Here is a 21,048-nt window from a genome sequence, read left to right on the forward strand (position 1 = left end):
TGTGTTTCTGTTATTTTTTCTATGTTTCTGTTATTTTTTCTGTGTTTCTGTTATTTTTCTGTTGTTTCTGTTATTTTTTCTGTGTTTCTGTTATTTTTTCTGTTGTTTCTGTTATTTTTTCTGTGTTTCTGTTATTTTTTCTGTTGTTTTTGTTATTTTATTATGTGTTGTTTAAAAATAGGATAAAATGGGAAAAATAAATAAATGAGAGTAACAAAAAATTGCTTAGCCTTAGCAAAACTGCTAAGAATTAAGATCGAAGTATTGAGTTGTAGGTAGGCCTAGGCCATAATTTTTTTTAGTTTCAAGATTTTCAAGAAATTTCAAATCAACTTTAACACGCAAAAAAAGTTGATGATAGTAAAAGGCAAAGTAGTAAGTAGGTGCCTATAATTACACCCATCCATTTACACGACTTGAATAATGAGGGACCACTTTACTTAAGTAGGTACCTATTAAATATTAAGGAACAATATGTCGACTGGCGCAACAAAGCTAAGCCACCACGACGCCACCCTATATTTCCTGTAAACAACCAGAAATATATAGAAATATATTATATTCCATAGCTTGCGTGCGCAAACTTCCCAACGTAACGTAGCCTTCGAAGCCTTCAGGCGCCTGTAGATTTGTCCACTGTAGAACGTAACTACGTATAAGTTAGTAACAAACACACTCCATTCGCGGGCAAACGCGACCGCTGCCATGCCGTGTAAATGATAACATAAACTTATGTTTACGATAACATAAAATCAAAGAAAATTATTAAAATATTAACAAGAGTTTTAAAAGAAAATGTGGGTGGATGTTAGCGGTAGGGAAAGGCAGAATTATTTATCGGCTGCTAATGGATCATTTATTCCTGGGTAAGTAAAATTCTGCCTTAGGTAGAGTTACTATTACACTAAACCTTGGTGACTGAGAAATTTCCATTTCACGTAAACAAACCGCCAAATTCATAATTTTTGTGGCTCCCTGTTAGCGTTAGGGAAAGGTCAAAGATATTGTTTAAGGCAAAGCGTTTAAAAAAGTGAAGACATATTCGTACGCTTGTGTGTGAGATACGCGTAGTTAGCAACATAGACTGCATAAATATTAGCGCATCTTTCACTTAAGCTTTATCACTCTCCAAGCTGAAATCTTTTCTGAGCCGAATTTCAGCAAAATCGGTTCAGCAGCTTAGCCTTTAAAAGGTAGCAGATGGATAGAGAGTCAGGCATACACGTTATCATAGGATTAGATATAATTTGCCGACGTACCTATTTGTTTACCTAAATGGAAATTTCTATTGGCCGAGCCTCGTTAGTCGTGGAAAATATTCGGAAAACTCGCTCTCGGTGGATAGCGTGCGGGAATTTATCATGCGACATGAACAAGACAAATTCTTATGAAACATGCTTTGAAATAATTAATCTTTCTGATTTGCTAACGTCGTAGTTCGCTCTAGTGGTTGGAGCGCCATATGAAGAGATTGTGGGTTCCAATCCTGAGCAATTAGGTATCTCGATTTGTCTTTCTATAAATATTAGGAAGATTTATTAGCATTGTTCCTAAATCCCAAGGTGGAATAAAAGGACTCAATAGTATAGAAAGAACGCGCGGATTCTTCACAAAAAATAGAGACCTTGATTTCAGTTTCTGGATTTTTGTTTTTCAACATGACTTCATTCCAGATAGGTACAACGCATCTGATTATAATCTCAGATTGATCATATAATAAGGTATTATAATCTTATTGTATAATCTAAAGAGAATATTATAATCACTATGTTCGTGGAATCATTGAAGCGCAATTTAACAAAAAAAAAGCCACAATAGCAAATTGATTCACAGTTAACTTATTCATTATTACTGTAACCAGCATTTGAATAAATATAAGTACAATTATTCTATATCTTATGTACCTATACGTCTATATAAGTACGACTATTATATGAGTTTAACTTTTCGGGGAAACACCCAAAAAAGACCGGAAATTGAGCTATTTAGCCTAAATATCCGGTACAAGGGTATGAAGCCTCACAAAACCCTGTCATCATGACTATCCGATCTGACAAACATAACAAATGCTTAGTCAGCCGAATAACCGAATTATAGACCTAGGTATAATGATTTTATTCGGTTACATGTTCTTTTTTCTACGCACATGCAAACTGTGAAATGAGGAATCTTCTTCCATCGGCGGTGTTCCCAGTTCCCACTAGATTACAACTTGGGGTTATTCAAGGGGCGCGGACCGACAAATTCCTGAAAGGCCGGCCACGCATCGGCAATTACTGCAAATGTTCATGGGCGGCGGTAATCACTTAACATCAGATGACCCGCCAGCTTGTTTGCTCGCAATTTTTTTAAACATAGGTACCTACGTCCTACCTCCAAGTTGTGAGTCGCGAGACATGTTGAAAGGTGGCTTTCTTCTTGATAAGTTTATCCTACATGTTCTTGTATTTATATTTATAAGATTTTAGTAGGCACTGAGCTTTGATGATCTATGTCCAGCAGTGGATGCCTATCGGTTGATAATGGTGATGATGATGACAGAATTTAACGTAAATACCTAGGTACTTACATATTTTTGAAAGGTGAAAGCTGGTTATGTACGGGTGTCTGCACTCTAGTCGCGACCAGAGAGGCACCGAACAAATTCTATCAACAGATAGTGAAACTGAATCGCTCATTGTTCCCACGATCTCGATTCGCTTCGATTATTGTCCAGCCTAGTGTGTGGAATTACATAGGTACTAACTACTTACATGGCTGGAACTTACATAACACAACAGGTTTTGTTAAAATACCTACTCATATACCTATTGATGGTCAACAAATAGTAGTGGTCTCTTTTCCTTTCGGTAGAACCAGTAGTGGTAGAGTCTATGAACTTGTCAAGTCTACATGAATTTTTTTTTACCTACCTACTAATATAAATGAAATAAAGAAATCTTGTAAACCAAAACAAAAACCATTGTGTGAAAAAACGCGCTACCTACCTCAAGTAGTTAGTAAATACTTTCAACATCGCTTCATCGGCGCTTATTCGTAAATACATCGAAACTAAACATTTCTCGACGTGCGTTGTTACTTATTTTTCTTGATTTATTTAGGGGCTTAGGGGCTTTTAAATATCTATATACATACGAACCTGAAAGTACTTAGTTAATTGATACTTTAAATTATTATCAGAAAAGCGGAATGTGTAAGGTTTGAACCATGATGATTATTCTAAACTAAACGATTGATCAACTCGAATTGTCTAAAAGAACAGCAGATTTTTTTTGTACTCTGTCGTTAGAATTAGCTCGAAATCCGATCTTCGCGTGCTCGTCACGTGGCAATTGGCAGTTAACTTGGAAACTGGTTGACCGTGACAGACATAACTGTAACAAGACACGATGTAACGTTACTCTTGATCTTTATTTATTATATCTATTTTTAATTCATTTGTAATACCTAGGTATTTTAAAGCTCCAGTATAAGCCTACACCTGGGCAAAGTCAGAAAACTAAGATTATAGAGAGACTAAATTAATATCAACAAGCGATGATGGTGGATGCGACGGGTCTGCCCGCGAAATTCAAAACTACTATTTTTAAGAAATTAGCTATAGTATCGACTAATTCTCATAAATTAGTCCAACCAACCCTTAATTAGCAAATCCAACCCTTTCTAGTAAAGATTTTTATATAAACCCGTGAGGAGGATACTGCCATTGACGCAATTACCATAAGCCTACGTTGTCGTATTAGTTTACAAATTGCGAAAAACCAAATTAAATTTGAATTTCGCGGGCAGGACCTAGGTCTCCTAGTCAGAGGGGTTCGATGTGTGCGCTTCGCGAGTGCATGGACGACAACGTAGGTACGTAGTGCGCCTCCAGACACGCCCACGGCAAACACAGCATGATGTTTACGACGATGACAGCGCGGCGTGGCCGTTCTAGTGCAATTGGAGAAAATTACTAAGTAATTTTATTCGGAACAAGTGTAAATTAAAAATTTATAACACCCCGACAAGTGAAGGTTACATACAGTAACTAGAAAAGAGCTGTTAACTCTCAAACGGCTAAACCGATTTTCTTGGATTATAGCTAAGAACGCTCTCGATCAAGCCACCTTTCAAACAAAAAAATTAAATTAAAATCGGTTCATTAGTTTAGGAGCTACGATGCCACAGACAGATACACAGAAACACACGTCAAACTTATAACACCCCTCTTTTTGGGTCGGGGGTTAAAAATAACGATAATTAAATCGATTGTCGTGAATTCTATTTATAGGTAGGTAGTAGGTACTTACCTACCTACCGTGGTTTACTTTACTTATGTAAACCTGTTTACTTTACCTATGTAAAGTATATGTAAAGTGTATGTTTACTTTATTTATGTAATGTTGATGTCAAGGTTATGTCGGCAACGTTTAACCCCTGTGACACTGGAAAAAGCGTAAAAAATTTAGATCCCTATCGTTTGGAATACCTCCATAGAGTTACAAAATACAGGAGGGGTACCTAGTACGTAGATGGTTATTTTACCTACCTGCTACTATTGTACTTGTAGGGCACTATAACCACTATCTGATGCCCACAACTTTGCATTTAGGTTTTTAAAATCCCGTGGAAACGTGATTTTCCGGGATAAAAGTACTTAGCCTCTCACTCTCCAGTTCTTTAATATGGGTACCTAGTAGTTTCCCAGGAGGCTTATTTTCTTAAATCGTCTGACATGATAATATTTTTGTCGGTAGGAAAAATTTCAAAAAAATCCATTACCATATATGGATTTTTTTGAGATTGTCGTAAAATAGGATTTATTTAACTGTCTATAATAGAACGCGACAAGCAGGAGAGGCAAAGGGGTGGCCCGCGTGCTAAACCGATGCGGGATAGCGCGGGTGACATACGGGTATGCGGGGCGTCCGCCAGCCTCATACCCCGATTGCCATCTCGACCTGTCGCTTACTATACTTACAATCAAAATGTATATGATTGTCATAAGAATAGAGTGACTATAATATTTTTAACCCCCGACCCAAAAAGAAGGGTGTTATAAGTTTGACGTGTGTATCTGTGTTTCTGTCTGTGGCATCGTAGCTCCATAACTAATGAACCGATTTTAATTTAGTTTTTTTTGTTTGAAAGGTGGCTTGATCGAGAGTGTTCTTAGTTATAATCCAAGAAAATCGGTTCTGCTGTTTGAAAGTTATCAGCTCTTTTCTAGTAACTTAACCTTCACTTGTCGGGGGTGTTATAAATTTTTAATTTACACTTGTTATCACTAAGCGTTGGTATTTTTCACTGTCATCACTAGAACAAACTTTCGGAACTCGAAAGGTAACCCGTAGCCTTCCGCGCCCTATTATCAAGAAGGCAATCTCGACAATCATTAGGTTATCACACGTTCGACGTAGCAAGGCCGCAATCGTTTCGTTCCTAGCACTAACAGTACTATCTACTAACACTTAACCCATAAAATAATGGATCTAGGTATATGTCCAAAGAACCTTCACTCAGTACAGCCTGGAAGTATTTTTCAGACAGTCTTCTTAGCAGGTCCCTTCTCTTCAATTCGAAGACCGTTGGCACTTGCATTATCAAATCATTTATTCAAATTTGGTATCAGTGTACCTGCACATTTTGATTGTGAATTGTGTAATTTGTAAAATTTTGAATAAACGATTTGACTTTGACTTGACTTTTTGACCATTTGTTTTGTAAAATGTTAAGAAGACACCTTGACTATGATCTAGGTAAGTACTTAACGAAGATACCCATCTGGAAATAACACTTCATCATCATTCACACATGACATTCACTTCATTGGATAATGATACCACAGTGATACCATGTAGGCTGGTCATGTATGATCTATACATATAATAAAATTGTAGAAAAGTGGTGTCTGTACAATGGAAATATATAAAAAAAAAGTAGCAGGGGTTGTTATTATATCGATGCCGAACCCGAAATTGTAATTAATTGTTTTTTTGGCTGTTTGTCTGTTTGTCTGTGTGTTTGTGCACGCTAATATCAGAAATGGCTTATTCGATTTAGATACGGTTTTCACTAAATATATTTTAGTAAGCTTCACTTAACATTTAGTGTTTATTTCATGTCAATCGGTTCATAAATAAAAAAGTTATGTCAATTTATAGAATCACGGCGAACATTTTTAACGTACAGAGTACGTACTACACGCCTCGCGCCTGAGCGTCCGTGGCTATATAAAGCGCGCTGATTCCACGCGAACGAAGTCACGGGCACAGCTAGTTATTATTATAACTCAGAAATCACTTAGATATTTATTTAGCTAGCTACAGAATTATTGTTACCTACTGTTGTATTGTTAGGATACCAGTAGGTAATTGTTAGATAAAGGAACATTAAATACGTATTTGTAATTTTATCTTTGACTAGCTGAGCCGCCCATAACCTATTAGCTGTTACTTCTGATTATATTAGCTTTCTAATGATGAAAGAATACCTAAAATTATTAAAATCGGTTCAATAGTTTCAGAACTATTGAAGGTAATGATTTCTAGTGTGCTGGTAATGATTTTGGTGGAGAAGGCGTTGATGTTTATCTGATGGTAATGAAGCAATATTTCATTTTCAAAAAATAACGTGTTTCTTCATCTTATTAATCAAGTAAACAGAATTAATAACGGAAATATTGCAAACTTTAATAAAAATATTATTCCAGACATATCATCACCTATAAATTTTACTTGAAATGTATAAAATAATCATGCTGCGAGAGCATATTATCACGAAAACAAATGTTTGGTGATAGAACAGTATGAGCGAAAACATGATTATTTAATTTGCATAGAAATGGTAGACCTGCGAAGGGTGTCGTATATAAACATTTTAGTTGATGATAAAGTTAAACCAATTTTGGACCCTGAAGTCAAAAAGAATTTGTAAAACGATTTATAGAAAATGATATGTTCGCAGACACATGTCAAGGAATCATTGCAACATCTTGGGAATGTTAAGACATGCAATGAATACCGCACTATCAGCCTCATGAGTCATGTTCCAAAGATGTTTCTACTTATCAGCTCTTAAGGGATTAGAAATAAATGTGACAACTACTTCAATGAGAGTCAGTTTGGATTTAGATTTGGTGTTGGAACCTGAGAAGCATTATTTGCTATAAACGTACTAGTCCAAAAATATAGAGACATGCAAACTGATATATGAATTTCCTTCATTGATTATGAGAAAGCCTTTGACCGTGTACATCAAGTGGTACTTATTCGTCGTTTGAAGTATGTTGAACTCGTTGGCAAGGAAATAAAGATCATTAAGAACCCTTACTGGTGGCAGGCTGGGACAGTAATAGTTGAAGTTGAGGAAACAGATGAAGTAGCGGTAGGCCATAGGGTATGACAAGGACACATCTTATCTCCGCTTCTGTTCAACTTATACTGAGACGCTATCATCTCAGAAGCATTGGAAAATAAGGAATGGGATGTCAAGGTAAACAAATAAATATAAATAATATTAGATACGCTGATGATACTGTTTTTTTGGCTTCTAGTTCCCAAGATCATTAGAAAATAATAGATAGCGTTTATAAATGTAGCAGACTAAGTTTATGTACAGTATCAAGAAAACCGCAACAAACCTCAATAAGAACTCTCACATGTACAACACTCGAAAGAGTTTCAATGCACAAATATCTTGGTACATGGGTAAATGAAGAATGGGATCCAGATTCTGAAATAAAGACCTGAATTGAAATTGCCCGTGAATTATTCATGAAAATGAAAAAAGTACTGCGCAATAAGCAACTGCTACTGAAAATTACTGCGAGTAAGTTGGGTTCAAAAAATAAAAATGACAAAGATGCATCGGTAAAGATAGAGACCTAATTTTGGCGATCAAATGCAGAAAGGTCGGTTATCTGGGGCATGTTCTCAGACATGACCAGTATCAGTCGTACGCGTACTATCTTTAAGAGGTAATCTGCCATTAATAAAGAAAGGAGTATTAGTCCAATGGAAACGTACATCAGAAAGTATTTTTACTTTTGGTGAATTCCTGTCTTTCCTGGAAACTTCTTCCGTTTTATTTGTTTAACTGATAGAGTTTCTTGTAAAGGTTTTTTATATAATCCCATCCTCGTCGCCACTGAAATATACTACAAGAAGTTAAAAACCATGGTCATTTCGATACGCCAATTTATTCGAAAACACGTCAAACCGTCGAAACAAAAGCCTAATAATTATTGACATACACCATCGACAATGTATATTACACAAAGCTAGCCCTTGACGTCAATTGTAGAGGTTTTGACGAATAAATAACATCTTTTATAACTATAGGAGTAGTATGTTCACAAGGAGCACATTATTTTTCTGTGGATGATTTTCTTCTAAATCCCTTGTTATCTTAAACAGTATTTTCTCAATCGGCTTACTTCTTTTTATTTTTTCTATATGTTTTTTTAATTTTCAAGTATTTTTTTTCTCTGTACTCTTTGTTGTCTTGCAGTCAACAAAGAGTTTTGATTTTCTATTCTTCTTTAGTCTCAAAATAATCCGTAGAGTTACTTCGGCGGGGAGGGGCAACGCACGCACAACAGACGGAAACGTTTAAGTGCGGAAACCAGCCCAGAGAGAAGAAGAAGAAGAAGAAGAATCCGTAGAGTTAAGTAAGGATGTCTTCCTCACCACTGTTATTTATCTTGCTTATCGACGAAGTTATGCGTCGTGTCACCAATAGTCCGAAAGGGATATCATGGAGCAGTAGGCAACTTGAAGACCTTGACTATGCGGATCACATTGTTCTCATATCAGATTGACTCAAATACATTAAGTCCAAATCAAAATACCTACAAGACAAAGTTCCTTAACTAGTCTGCCGATAACCACAAAGAAAACAGTGAAGATGAGGATAAGTTCTACTGCTTCAGAACCATTTTATTTAGAAGACAAACCAATTAAACAGGTGGAGGAGTTCTATAACCTCGGTAGCATCATTTCTCCTAGCGGCGGTGCCAAGGCTGATGTCAATAACTGGATTATAAAAGCTAAAGCTCTCTCTGTTTGAATCGCTTGTAAATTCAGTCTTCTTATACAGGTGTGAAACGTGGAAACAACTATATCGCTAATCCACAGAATTCAGGTTTTCCACAATAAGAGTTTCAGTGTTATTCCCCGCATTTTCTGGTCTAACACGATCAGAAATGAGGACTTGTGGTACAAATGCCAGCCACTCCCAGTAAATAAGGAAATAGCTTTGAGGCGATTGTGATTGGATATTTTGCGAAGAGAGGAAGAAAACGTTGCTCAAGCGGCATTTATTGAAACCTGCCTACCTGGCAGCCTGGCAGTCAAATGAGACCTGGTCGAACAACAAACTCCTAGAGAAGGCCCATTGAAGCAGACCTTAAAAGAGTGGAATTCTCGTGGAACCATGTCAAAACAGCAACCAAACGTAGGGAGACCTAGAAAACAACTGCTGCAGCCCTAATATCCAAGAAGGAATGAAAGGACTCCATCATTCTTCTTTACGTTTCGCATATTTTTCTAGATCTTTCTTTAGTTCTTCGTTTTTGTTTGTTTTTTGTGTTTTTAGTCTGCGCTAATTTTTTTTCGCGCGTTTTTTGACTATTTCTTTTCACTATGGTAGTTTCTAAAATCGATATATGATGGTTATTTTTAATATTGAAATACCTCGAGTTGCAAGGATTTTGAATAGTTATTTCTAAATTGCTTGTAACAATATGGGCTACTAATTCAACTGATTAGTTACACAATTTTGGAACAACATTATTTCCTGAAAAATTGATCACCTCCTTCAATTCAACATCATTACCTTCAATTTAAAAACGGAAGGAAAATTACGGTAATGATAGAGCGTAAATGAGGTTTTGGCAGTTTTAATTTTATAACGTCGTATTTTAAAATGCAATATATATGAACATCAAACTAGATACTTATGTTGTTATTAGTACATGAAAGAAAATAAAATTATTAAGAAAAACTAATTATTTGTCCTAAAATGATGTTGAAGGCAAAGAGTGAAAAGTCGTGCCAAACACCAGTTTTGGCACCAAAAGCGTAAATATTTTTTTTTCTACAAGTGCACGGCCACTTTCCGCAACATGCCTAGATAGGCTGATTAGGACTTAGTACGGGGCAGGGGAGAACGGATGGCAATATGTATACTAGAAGGATATTTTGGAGGTGCCATCTCAGTTGCAGGTAATGACTTTTTTTCTGTGCCAAACATTTGTTATTTTTTTATGACGTAATTAAATGATTCGTACGTGTAAAAATGCATTTTAATTGCTTCTCAGGATGTATATAATAATATGTGAAAAACTCGAGCTCGTTTAAAACCGTCTTCTTTGAAAATCATAGCGATTTTCCCTGAGACTCCTGTTTTACCCGTAGAAGGAGGTGAGTTTTTAATATCAAAAATATTATTTCTGAAGTAACCTTTGTAGTTACAATTTTGAATTTTGGGGCACCCGTAGCTGAATATACAAGAGTTCTTTTGTAATGCAATTCTCATCTGTAACTTCATTCATTATTTTTTTATTTGACCTGATATGTGATTTGCGCCAAATCTGAGAATCACCGTTATAGAATAGGTAAATAAGTTTTATGAAATCTTACAATTAGATGTCAAATAAGTAACTATTACAGCGGTGACATATAGCCCAGTGGTAAAGAAGTTAGCCGTTAGGTTAGAGGTTCTTAAGGTAGGGGCTTCAATCCCGGGCACGCATCTCAACTTTTAAAAATTATGTGTGTTTTAAAATAGATCAACACTTTAACTCTCCATACTATTGTTGAAGGTGTGTTAAGTCTGCCAGTCCGCACTGGACCACCGTGGTGGACTATGCCCTAAACCCTTCTCATTTTGAGAGGAGACCCTTGTCAGACTTGATCATGATGAAGTGCCTGACTAAGTAGGTATTATTTCAAGGGAAATATCGAAATTATTACTATCTCATAATTAAATTCAGAGTTACTGAAAGTATTAGAGACCAGCTCTAATACTATTACTAACTCAAGTATACATACCTATATAGAACAGTTGTTATATTTCTGATTAACGCCCGTATAATAGGAAACTAAGGAATTAATTCGAAAACTATAGCACGGCAAGTCGCGCCGTACCCTCGGTTCCTGGCACATCCGTCGCCTTCTTTGACTATACTCATATAATATACTTCACTTGTATCATCTAAAAGTCCCATTTTTACGATACGTTTTAGAAACAGAAAGAAAAACTAATTTATATTTATCTTGTGCATAAGATATTAACAAACTTAAAATAAGTAGTTAGTAAATTAAGAAAACCTAAGCGCTGAATAAAAATAAGAATAACAAAAAATGGGATTAAAAGTAGCTTATTAGAATTTCAAAAATAAAGTAAGGACTAATTTTCAATCGTTCAAATTAAAGCCGTATAGTTTTTAATACTGAAGTGGGATTTTAGCTTGGTACAACCACAGAAATCCAAAATATCTATGGGTACAACTTTTCAAACAGTCTAACCTCTAAAAAGCCATATTTGAGTGTTCTTTTTAGAAAATAACTTTTTTCTTTCATTTCCATTGTTTCTTAAAAACGCGTAGTCCGCGGAAGTCCTTAAAACCTCCTCACCTACATTTAAAATAGGCTAAATACAATATAGAACGCATATTCGTGGTCTACCCTCGTTTGTCAGTTTGCTAAGTTTTAAGCATCAGAAGTTTTATGCAAAGCAATTATGTATTTATTTTCTTTGGAAAATAGCTCTGTTTAGGCTTAGCATTTATTACTTATCTAGGTACTTTACTCTATGTCTTAATGACCCATAAGGGGCTAGGCGTCTGTCATCAGAAGCTGCCACTTATGCCAATCTGGTATTTTTCAATGGTTGCAGGTCTTTCTACGAAGGGTTCTCTAGCGATGGGTACCTAAGACATTCATCCGGGCTTTTTCGTATTGGGCAACCTCAGTATGTTCTTCTTACAGTACTTACATTCCTTTCTCATCCACTCCAAGTATCCAAATTCCAAACAAGTGGATTCATGGTGATTCGTTTCTCCAAATTCGCTCTCTTTTTGTCCATGTGTGTCGTACACCACATTACTGAGGTTTATTTAACCCCTTTCCATATTTTTTTTTTCACCTGGTCCTCCTGTTTAACAATCGCAGTCTAGTAAGCACTATCACTACTACACCTACTAGGCAACACTACTTTTCCCCAACTTATAGGTAATATCCCCCAAATATCTTCTTATCTCTTGATTCTTACTCTGCCTCAGGCTACCGTCCTCACGTCTAGTCGTTACTAGGATTATACGAAAATTTTCCTTTCAATGAGTTAGAATTTAAGCTAGGGCTTAACAATTTAGCAAAGTTTAAAGTGGCTCACGTTAATTTCGGCCCATGTCCCATTTTCCATCAATCAATTCCGCAGGCCTTGGCCAAAGCTCGCGTGCTTCTTGCCCCTAACATGTAGAGCTACAATACAAACAGTTGTAGTTAGGTATACGAATCTGACATTGAACCATATATAAAAGCTTGCAATCAAATTACATGAAAATTTAAATTTCAAGTTTTATTTTAGTCGAGAATATAAAAGCTTGATAAATGGAAACCTACGATTTCGATAAAAAATATCAGCCCCTTACCTCGGCACTAAAATTGCGATTATCATTCCTAAAATGGCAATTGTTGTTATTGGCTGAATTCATAGTATGGAAGCGATGACAGCCTAGCCGTAGATATTTAGCTGGCTGAATAAACCCAACCCCCGACACTTCTGGCTAACAAAGTTTCAAATGAAAATTCGCATCGTATATCCATCGTATATCCCACGTTGTACCTATAGGTACTTATTTTGTCTGTACGTATCCTAAGTATATGTTGTCTCTAACTCTTTGATGTTACCTAATGTTTCATTAGAACAGAACAATCTGCGGCTGTTGTGAGGGTTGCCAACTGTCACGTATTTTTAATGTTTTTGAACCTTACTATAACTCTGTTAATGATTTATTTATTTATTCTTCTTTTCACCTTGACGTGTAAATGGGAATGGTTTACCAACTACAAAAAATGACTAGGACTTATAGTTACAGATGTGTTGTGTGAATATCAATGCACGAACAATTGAGCTACAAGTGTTAATTAAAAATTTATAACACCCCCGAAAAGTGAAGGTTACAGTAACTAGAAAAGAGCTGATAACTTTCAAACGGCTGAACCGATTTTCTTGGATTATAGCTAAGAACACTCTCGATCAAGCCACCTTTCAAACGAAAAAAACTAAATTAAAATCGGTTCATCAGTTTAGGAGCTACGATGCCACAGACAGGTAAACAGATACACACGTCAAACTTATAACACACCTCTTTTTGGGTCGGAGGTTAACAAATGTGTTGTGTGAATATCAACGCACAAACAATTGAAATGCATCTTGAATGCATCTAGGTAAATTCTTGCGCTCGAGCGGACCTTGTTTTCATATCACTCCAATCTGCACCACACAGATGTGCTTGCGCCTTTGACAAAATTCTTCTACTTATACATATACGTACATATAGTGGGATTTAAGTTATTACTATAAGCTATTCCATAATAATGCGATAGTGAAGAAAAGGGATATTTATCAGAAAAATATTTCCTATGATAGTGTCAACCCTTATTGTAAGAGGCATATCTACCGTGAGAGTTTAAGAACTGGTTTGATTTCCGTATTTTGTCTCCGAGAGTGGAGGAACAATGGGCCATTTCATAATGCCTCTCTTACTTTCCTTACTTTCTGTGATACATGCCTTCAATTATTATGATCGGCAATGTATGCTTCACAACAAAAGATGTGTCCGCTATAGCAAAACGTAACTCAAAACGGTTGCCGTGCCTATAACGTACCTACTATATCGCGAAATTGACATAGCTAGCAACGGTTATCAGTAAGGTATCATATAATTTATAGATATTTTCTATATTCCACCTGCATCAGCTGATACCCAAATCCAATAAATATACCTACTTATATTTCCTGAGATTGCTTTTTGCTTTATCGAATATCATTTCCTCTAGCCCGTGATAAGAAATGAACTTTTGATGTTATCAAAACGTTGCGGATGAAATTGAAAACCTGTGATATTTTCTGGTTTAACGGTTTTATCGATAACTCGTTTAGGAAATAGGAATATTCTTGGGATTTATAATTTAGATTCCAGGTCATATAGGGGTTTTAGGTGATAGGCTCATGAATATCCAAATAACATGACTGACGGTTCGAGGTGCTCTCCGAAGCACCCATCTATGGATATTGATTTAGGGCATGTTACAACAGCCATAACGTCTTCAAAATAATCTGTAACAGAATAAATTCACATAACCAGGAATCGAATTTGGTACAGTACCTATATCTTGTTCTTCTTTTCTTGTTTTATGGATTTTTGGAGTACCAGACCAGCACAGTAGGTATATCATACAATAAGGGAAAATTCGTAAGAGGCATTAAAAATCAGTAGGTACCTAGACAGAATACCTATCTGATAGGTAATCGCTGCAAGTAATGTTCTCCCGGCCGATTTCGCCCTTGACCAGCGCGACAATTATCCATATCTCCTCAAAGATTAGCCATCTACGCGGTACCTATTATATAGTCAAAAACAAGAGCATTCTCTATTACTCTCATAGTCCGATGGCACGGCAATCTGACAAGTCCGGAGAGAGATCTGCCGCGGAACCGACGACTTTACATGCTCTCCGATTTCCGAATGCATCACCAACTTCCTACTGAGAATTTCGTGATAGAAACCCCCATTACATAACTATTTTTTGAACCAGCCCGGACATCGAACCCAGAACGTCATCCGCAGCCAAACATGCTACCCACAATACCAACAAGAATATCTAATAATATGATATTAAAAAGGCCATTCCGAACCAGTGCTAGATTCTCTTGACTATTCAAAAAACACTTTTCAAGAGTATACTTAAATAATAACTTTTCTATTTGAATAAAAACTTTTCTATTTCTGTGCTCTGTACAAGTTACAATAAACTTACAAGTTGCAATAAACTTGGTTCCAGATACACAGGACATTGCCCGCTACTGAAGTTCCGCTACGGAAAATGCTACGGTGACAACACTCGACAGATTCTCAAGGAAATCCGCTCTAAAGGATTGTTCAAGTAAGACATTAAACACACAGTTTTAGATCATAAAACTGTGGTAGGTATTACGTGATGTAGAGTTTATTGTAGAGGCACGTAGAGGCGTGCGCTCTCTTCTAATGCTGGCAGCTGCGAAGAAAACATTGCACTTTGCAGCTGCCACTTAGAACACCATTTGAATTTGGAACGATTCGAAAATCCTGCTGGCCTCGGCAAAAACTCCGGTGGCCACATTCACTCCAGACATATCAAGACCGACACATCGGTTTGCAAGCTCCGGCCCTCGTTTTCCACCATAGTTCTAAATGTAAATACGGCAAATTTTGTAAATACGGCCCATGTAATATATATTGGAAATATACAATGTAAATGTGGGGGCGGTCCTTTTATTTGTGCACCACGCTGCTACACTGTGTTTCCTAAAGAGCTTAGATTGTATGTTTGTTTGCTAGGTGGGGCTCTATTCGGCCGTACCTACTACAGTATATTAAAAGCTCAGTTGCGCCCAGGTACTAAACTTATATACGGGCAATATAAATAATAGCAAGTTACTCTTGCTATGCCATACAATCTAGGTTACAAGGCCTATCGTAATATACCTACCTATACGCCTACTATGATTTACGATATGATGCCTGCTACAAAGCTCTACGACGCGTAGAGCCGTAGCTTATTCTTTTGTAAAATGATACTGCATGCCCGTCCAAAGATTGATTTATCTTTGAACATGGGATTTACTGATTTTGCTCTTCAAAAATTAAAAAATTATCAAAGACAGGCTATTTCGATTATAGTATAAAATAATGATACACCAGATCATACTGCTCTTAGGCTCGACTTACTGTCCACTCGTAGCTCGTAGTCGTACACCGCTGATTTTTCCTAAGGTTCTACATAACCATATAGATGCATGTATACACCTGCCTACTAGTAGATAGCGGGAGGGCGGGCGATGCATACCGAATGTATGTTGCACGTGTATCATAAAGATTTATAGTATGCGAAGGGTCGACATGGCAATCGGCGTATGAGGTGCGGGGACGCCCCGCACGTTACCCATGCTATCCCGCATTCGGTCAGCGTGGGGGCTGTGCGGGTGTGCGAGGCGTCCCCACTCCGATGGCCATCTCGATCTGTCGCGTACTACAGGTACTTTGTTGTTCCTTAGTCTTGACATAGACTTTCTACATGAAATAGAGATACCTTTTCGTGTACTTAATAAATAGACTAGCATTTCTTTCCAGCAAGCCACTGAAGTACAGGCCAGGAGACAACTACGAGATCGACAACATGCCGCGACGCAACACCCCCACGCACGACGTGTATGACGGCACCAGGCACAGGCAACCCGCCTACATGACCGGCTACACTGGATACGTACCTGGCATGAACTTCACGTAAATAAATCATTAATAAATAGGTATTGTTTAGGGTTCCGTACCTCCAAAGGAAAAACGAAACCATTATAGGATCACTTTGTTGTCTGTCCGTCCGTCGTGTCTGTCAAGAAAACCTATATGGTACTTCCCGTTGGCTTAGAATCATGAAATTTGGCAGGTAGGTACGTCTTACAGCACAAGTAAGGGAATAAATCCGAAAACCGTGAATTTGTGGTTACATCATTAAAAAAAAATTAAAATGTGTTTCAATTTTCAAAGTAAGATAACTATACCAAGTGGGGTTTCATATGAAAGAGCTTTATCTGTACATTCTGAAACAGATTTTTATTTATTTTTATGCATAATAGTTTTTGATTTATCGTGCCAAATCTCGGAAAAAATACCCGAGTACGGAACCCTCGGTGCGCGAGTCTGACTCGTACTTGGCCGGTTTTTTAGCACTAAGACTTCACGGCAAACGGAACAAAAATATAGATAACTTTCGATAAGAAAGGCAAAATTGTTCACATTCTCCTATACTAGAGGATAAGAACCGGACCAGAGAAAAGACAACTTAAAAGCTATGAATGCTCTAACTGCCCCTAGCAGAATTCAAACCGAGGACCTCAAAATTTTAAGATCACACCGCTCATTCGTCAAAAAATTACCCCTAGCTTAAAATTACTCGTACTTACTTCAACAGTTACGGCAAATCATACGGACGTGCAGCTGACGACTGCATGGCAGACTTCACAGCGAACCAAAGAGAGTTACAACGCAAAGCGGATTTCAATCGGAGCTTCGTGAGATCTCGGAGCGCGCCGAAGATGGAGACTGTGCACTCCAGGGACGAGATCCGACGAGATTTGAGCAGATTTAGGGAGATCAACAAATACAAAGGTGAGAGCATTATGGTAATGTTTGGAAGCACTGTTGGAAGCCGGGGAAGTTAAGTGATTTTCAAAGCTTATTGCGATATCATTATAGTGCGTACAGTCTGGCGTGCTCGAATTGATCGTTATCGTCAATTTTCACATCAGCTTACAATACATAAATCATACTAATATTATAAATGCGAAAGTGTGTCTGTCTGTCCGTCTGCTAGCTTTTTACCTTTTCACTTTAACCGATTTTGATGAAATTTGGTACAGTGTTAGTAACATCCCAGGGAAGGACATAGGCTACTTTTATCCCGGAAAATCAGAGTTCCCACGGGATTTCAAAAAACCTAAATCCACGCGAACGAAGTCGCGGACATCAGCTAGTACCTATATAGCTATAAAATTAGGCAATTCCAGGGCTATATTTATTTTTAACATCCACCCAAATCCGTATTAGCCCATTTGGACGTAAATAAATCGTAACCATTCGTATTCGTAACTAAGATATTCAATACCCACAATCCGAGGCGTTTGTATAATTCGCCCATGTCGAAAAACTATCTTCCTTGCACGAGATCGATCGTTGCCACATCGAAGCAGATTACCGAGATTAGGTACCCACTAGTATAATATTATGCCCTGATATTCAACTTCTTATAACTGAGTTGTTTTCGTGTTATGTGATTTTGAGGTACGAAACCCTAAAAACACACTGCATAGACATTAAAGATAGACAAGATAAGAGAAGACATTCAATAGAAATTAAAGAGGAACTAATGCCTACCCTGGCTTAGTACCCTATGTACGCCACTGCATACTTTATGCCAAAAGATTCTACTATGCTGCATGATATCTACCTACCTAAAAACACTTGAGATCCTTGACTAAAGAGCTAAAGATTATTCACATTCTAAAATCTATATCTATACTAATAAATAAAATTGAAGTGTCTGTCTGTAATTTCGAAATAACTAGCTCATATTAAGCTCATATGGTTATTTGAACGATACCATAACTGAATCACACGTTTTTAAAATTTTTGTCTGTCTGTCTGTCTGTCTGTTTGAAAAGGCTAATCTTTGGAACGGCTGAACCGATTTTGACGGGATTTTCACAGACAAGTAGAGAATTGACCAGGGAGTAACATAGGCTACTTTTTTAACCGACTTTCAAAAAGGGAGTTGTGTTTTTCTACATAAGTACACCAAAATCTCCGAGATTTCTGAACCGATTTGCGTCATTTCTTCTTTAATCGATAGAGGAACTTTGCGACATTGTTTCATGAAAAATTTGGATTCCAACTCCTCAATCCTGATGCTGCAGGGGATCTGACCAATCCACGCGGGCGAAGCTGCGGGCATCAGCTAGTCTATAATGTAAAGTAACAAGTCTCATACTTAGGCACAACGGCTTATTAATGCCTACTTTGATATTTTTTATCCCTTTCAGAGAACACGATATCACCAGAATTCCCACCCATAGCGGGATACACAGGCCACATCCCACGAATAAAGGGGTCAGAAGCCTCCCTCAGCCAGCGCTACCATTGCGCCGCCAAACGAGGCCTCGAGCTCATCAAGATGGAAAGAGAAAAAAGGAAGGAGCTCCAAAACGCGAACGTCAACATCAAAGCCATCCTCAAGGATCACGACAGGAAGTACTCCTACTGGAACTGGGGATAGCACACGGGGAGAAGAATGTTCTTCACCAAATGTCGATGAGCATTCTTCCTTAGGTCTTAAGGAACAGTATTAAGAGAAATGAATACAGTGGACCCCCGGTAATCCGGCACCCCCCGTAATCCGACAATCTATTATTTATTATTGAATTTACTAAATTTGACATACATAATGAAGTATGATTTGTACTTCAGAGTATGTATACCTAATATATAGAATCTTATCATTGGATCTGTAATTTGTCTGATTACAAGTACCTTCTCTTTTGTAAAAAATCCGGTCCACAGGGGGGCATAGATAGTACTCTATAACCCCCGACGAATTCGATACATCGACACTGCCCTGCAAAACGTTTGTCGGATTACCGGGAGTCCAATGTGTTAGGTAGATGCATTCTTGTGATTTATTTGTACCTGCAGTTTTCGTCTCAAAAGATACCTATGCCTTGTGCATTTTAGGAATCTAAATAATATCTTGCGCCGCCTGAATTCAGCGGCTCCCTGTGACTCATCCTCTGTCCACTCACCGGGGTGGGTCTTCCAACGCTGCGCTTGCCGGTGCAAGGTCATCATTCCAGCGCCTTGGGATCCAAAGGTCTATAGGTTTTTCGAACTTTACTTAGAGCTAAAAAGAGACAGATGTATGTAGATATCACATCGATCTATCTCGTTTTAACTCTAAACTCTCTTCTTCTCCGATCTTCTTATACAGCGTGCTTTGACTTTGCTCAGACTTAGGACACTGTAAAAACAAGACAGCGTTACATCGCTGACATAAATCTGTCTCGTTTTGACTGAAACTTAAGTCTGAACAAAGTTAAAGTACACTCTATAGATCTCAGCCTAAAAGCTCAGCCTGTTGAGTGCACACTGCACAAACCATATTCATATAATGCGTACAAAATGAGATCTCATTCGCCATTTTGCGTTTGTGTCAACTGTCATATCAAAAGTACGAAATCGTACTTATTATAAACGTGAACCGTATTTTGGACATGACATGACATGAGTTCTCATTTTGTACCTACGGACTATACCTACATTGTCCGGATACCGGATTTTTAAGTCGAAAGTAAGCCCAATAAATGGAAGGGTTCCTAGTAACATTAAATCGAAACCGTCCAAGAAAAAGTATTATATTAAGTAGATATGAAGTCCACATATGCAACACTGTATATTACGTCGATTTAAACAATATTGTGGCTAATTCTGTTGTACATAAACTCTTAATTAAATTAAAATGACAGGTCTAAATGTACAGCTATCCCTTTCGTTATGTTCCCTGTAAAAAAGGATAGCACTAGATTTAGTTTAGAGATTACAAGAACAAGCCACCATTGTTTAAATTTTTAAACAGCATTTTGTCCATTTTAACAGTTGTTTTCAAACTAAGACAATGTGGTTAACTTTGTTGTACACCATTTCTAAACTTTTATTGCTATCTCTTTCATCTCGATCCTTGCAGAAAAGGATAGCACTAGAGTTAAACCTCTCAATTTAGTATTAATTAACTAAGCAAAAGAATTAGCCACATTGATTATAAAGTGCATTAATTATGAAGCATTCAAAGAGTATTTTCCGATACTTCAAATTTGTTAATGCATAAACCATTTTGATATAATATTATAGTCATAATATTTACAGTATGTAAATAAATTTACTATGCACTGATTTCTTCTTATTTACTTTTAAAGAATATACAGTAAGTTTTATTTTGGCGTAAGTATAGTTCGCGACAGGTCGACATGGCAATCGGGGTGACGTCGCCCGCCCTAACCCAATGCGAGTGACGTGAGGGTGTGCGGGCCGTCTCCCCGCCTCATACCCCGATTGCCATCTCAACCTGTCGCGAACTATACTTATAGTATAATGTCCGCAAAAGTAGTCCATTCTGAAGTTGCAACATGGCGGATTGCGCAGATCATAAACTAAGAATTAAATACACAAGTTCGATTGAGATCTGTTTTTGTGGA

General features: G+C 37.4%; 1 protein-coding gene across 1 annotated transcript; it reads left to right on the plus strand.

The window, feature by feature from the left end:
• Positions 1-640: 640 nt before the first annotated feature.
• On the plus strand, positions 641-19,197 carry LOC123868550 (protein FAM166B-like). The gene is made up of 5 exons (XM_045911110.1): positions 641-866; positions 15,054-15,155; positions 16,382-16,534; positions 17,220-17,416; positions 18,847-19,197. The coding sequence occupies exons 1-5, from the start codon at positions 796-798 to the stop codon at positions 19,077-19,079; spliced, it is 756 nt and encodes a 251-aa protein (XP_045767066.1). The 5' UTR covers positions 641-795; the 3' UTR covers positions 19,080-19,197.
• Positions 19,198-21,048: the final 1,851 nt, after the last annotated feature.

This window comes from Maniola jurtina, chromosome 9, assembly GCF_905333055.1.
Source record: "Maniola jurtina chromosome 9, ilManJurt1.1, whole genome shotgun sequence".
Taxonomy (NCBI): domain Eukaryota; kingdom Metazoa; phylum Arthropoda; class Insecta; order Lepidoptera; family Nymphalidae; genus Maniola; species Maniola jurtina.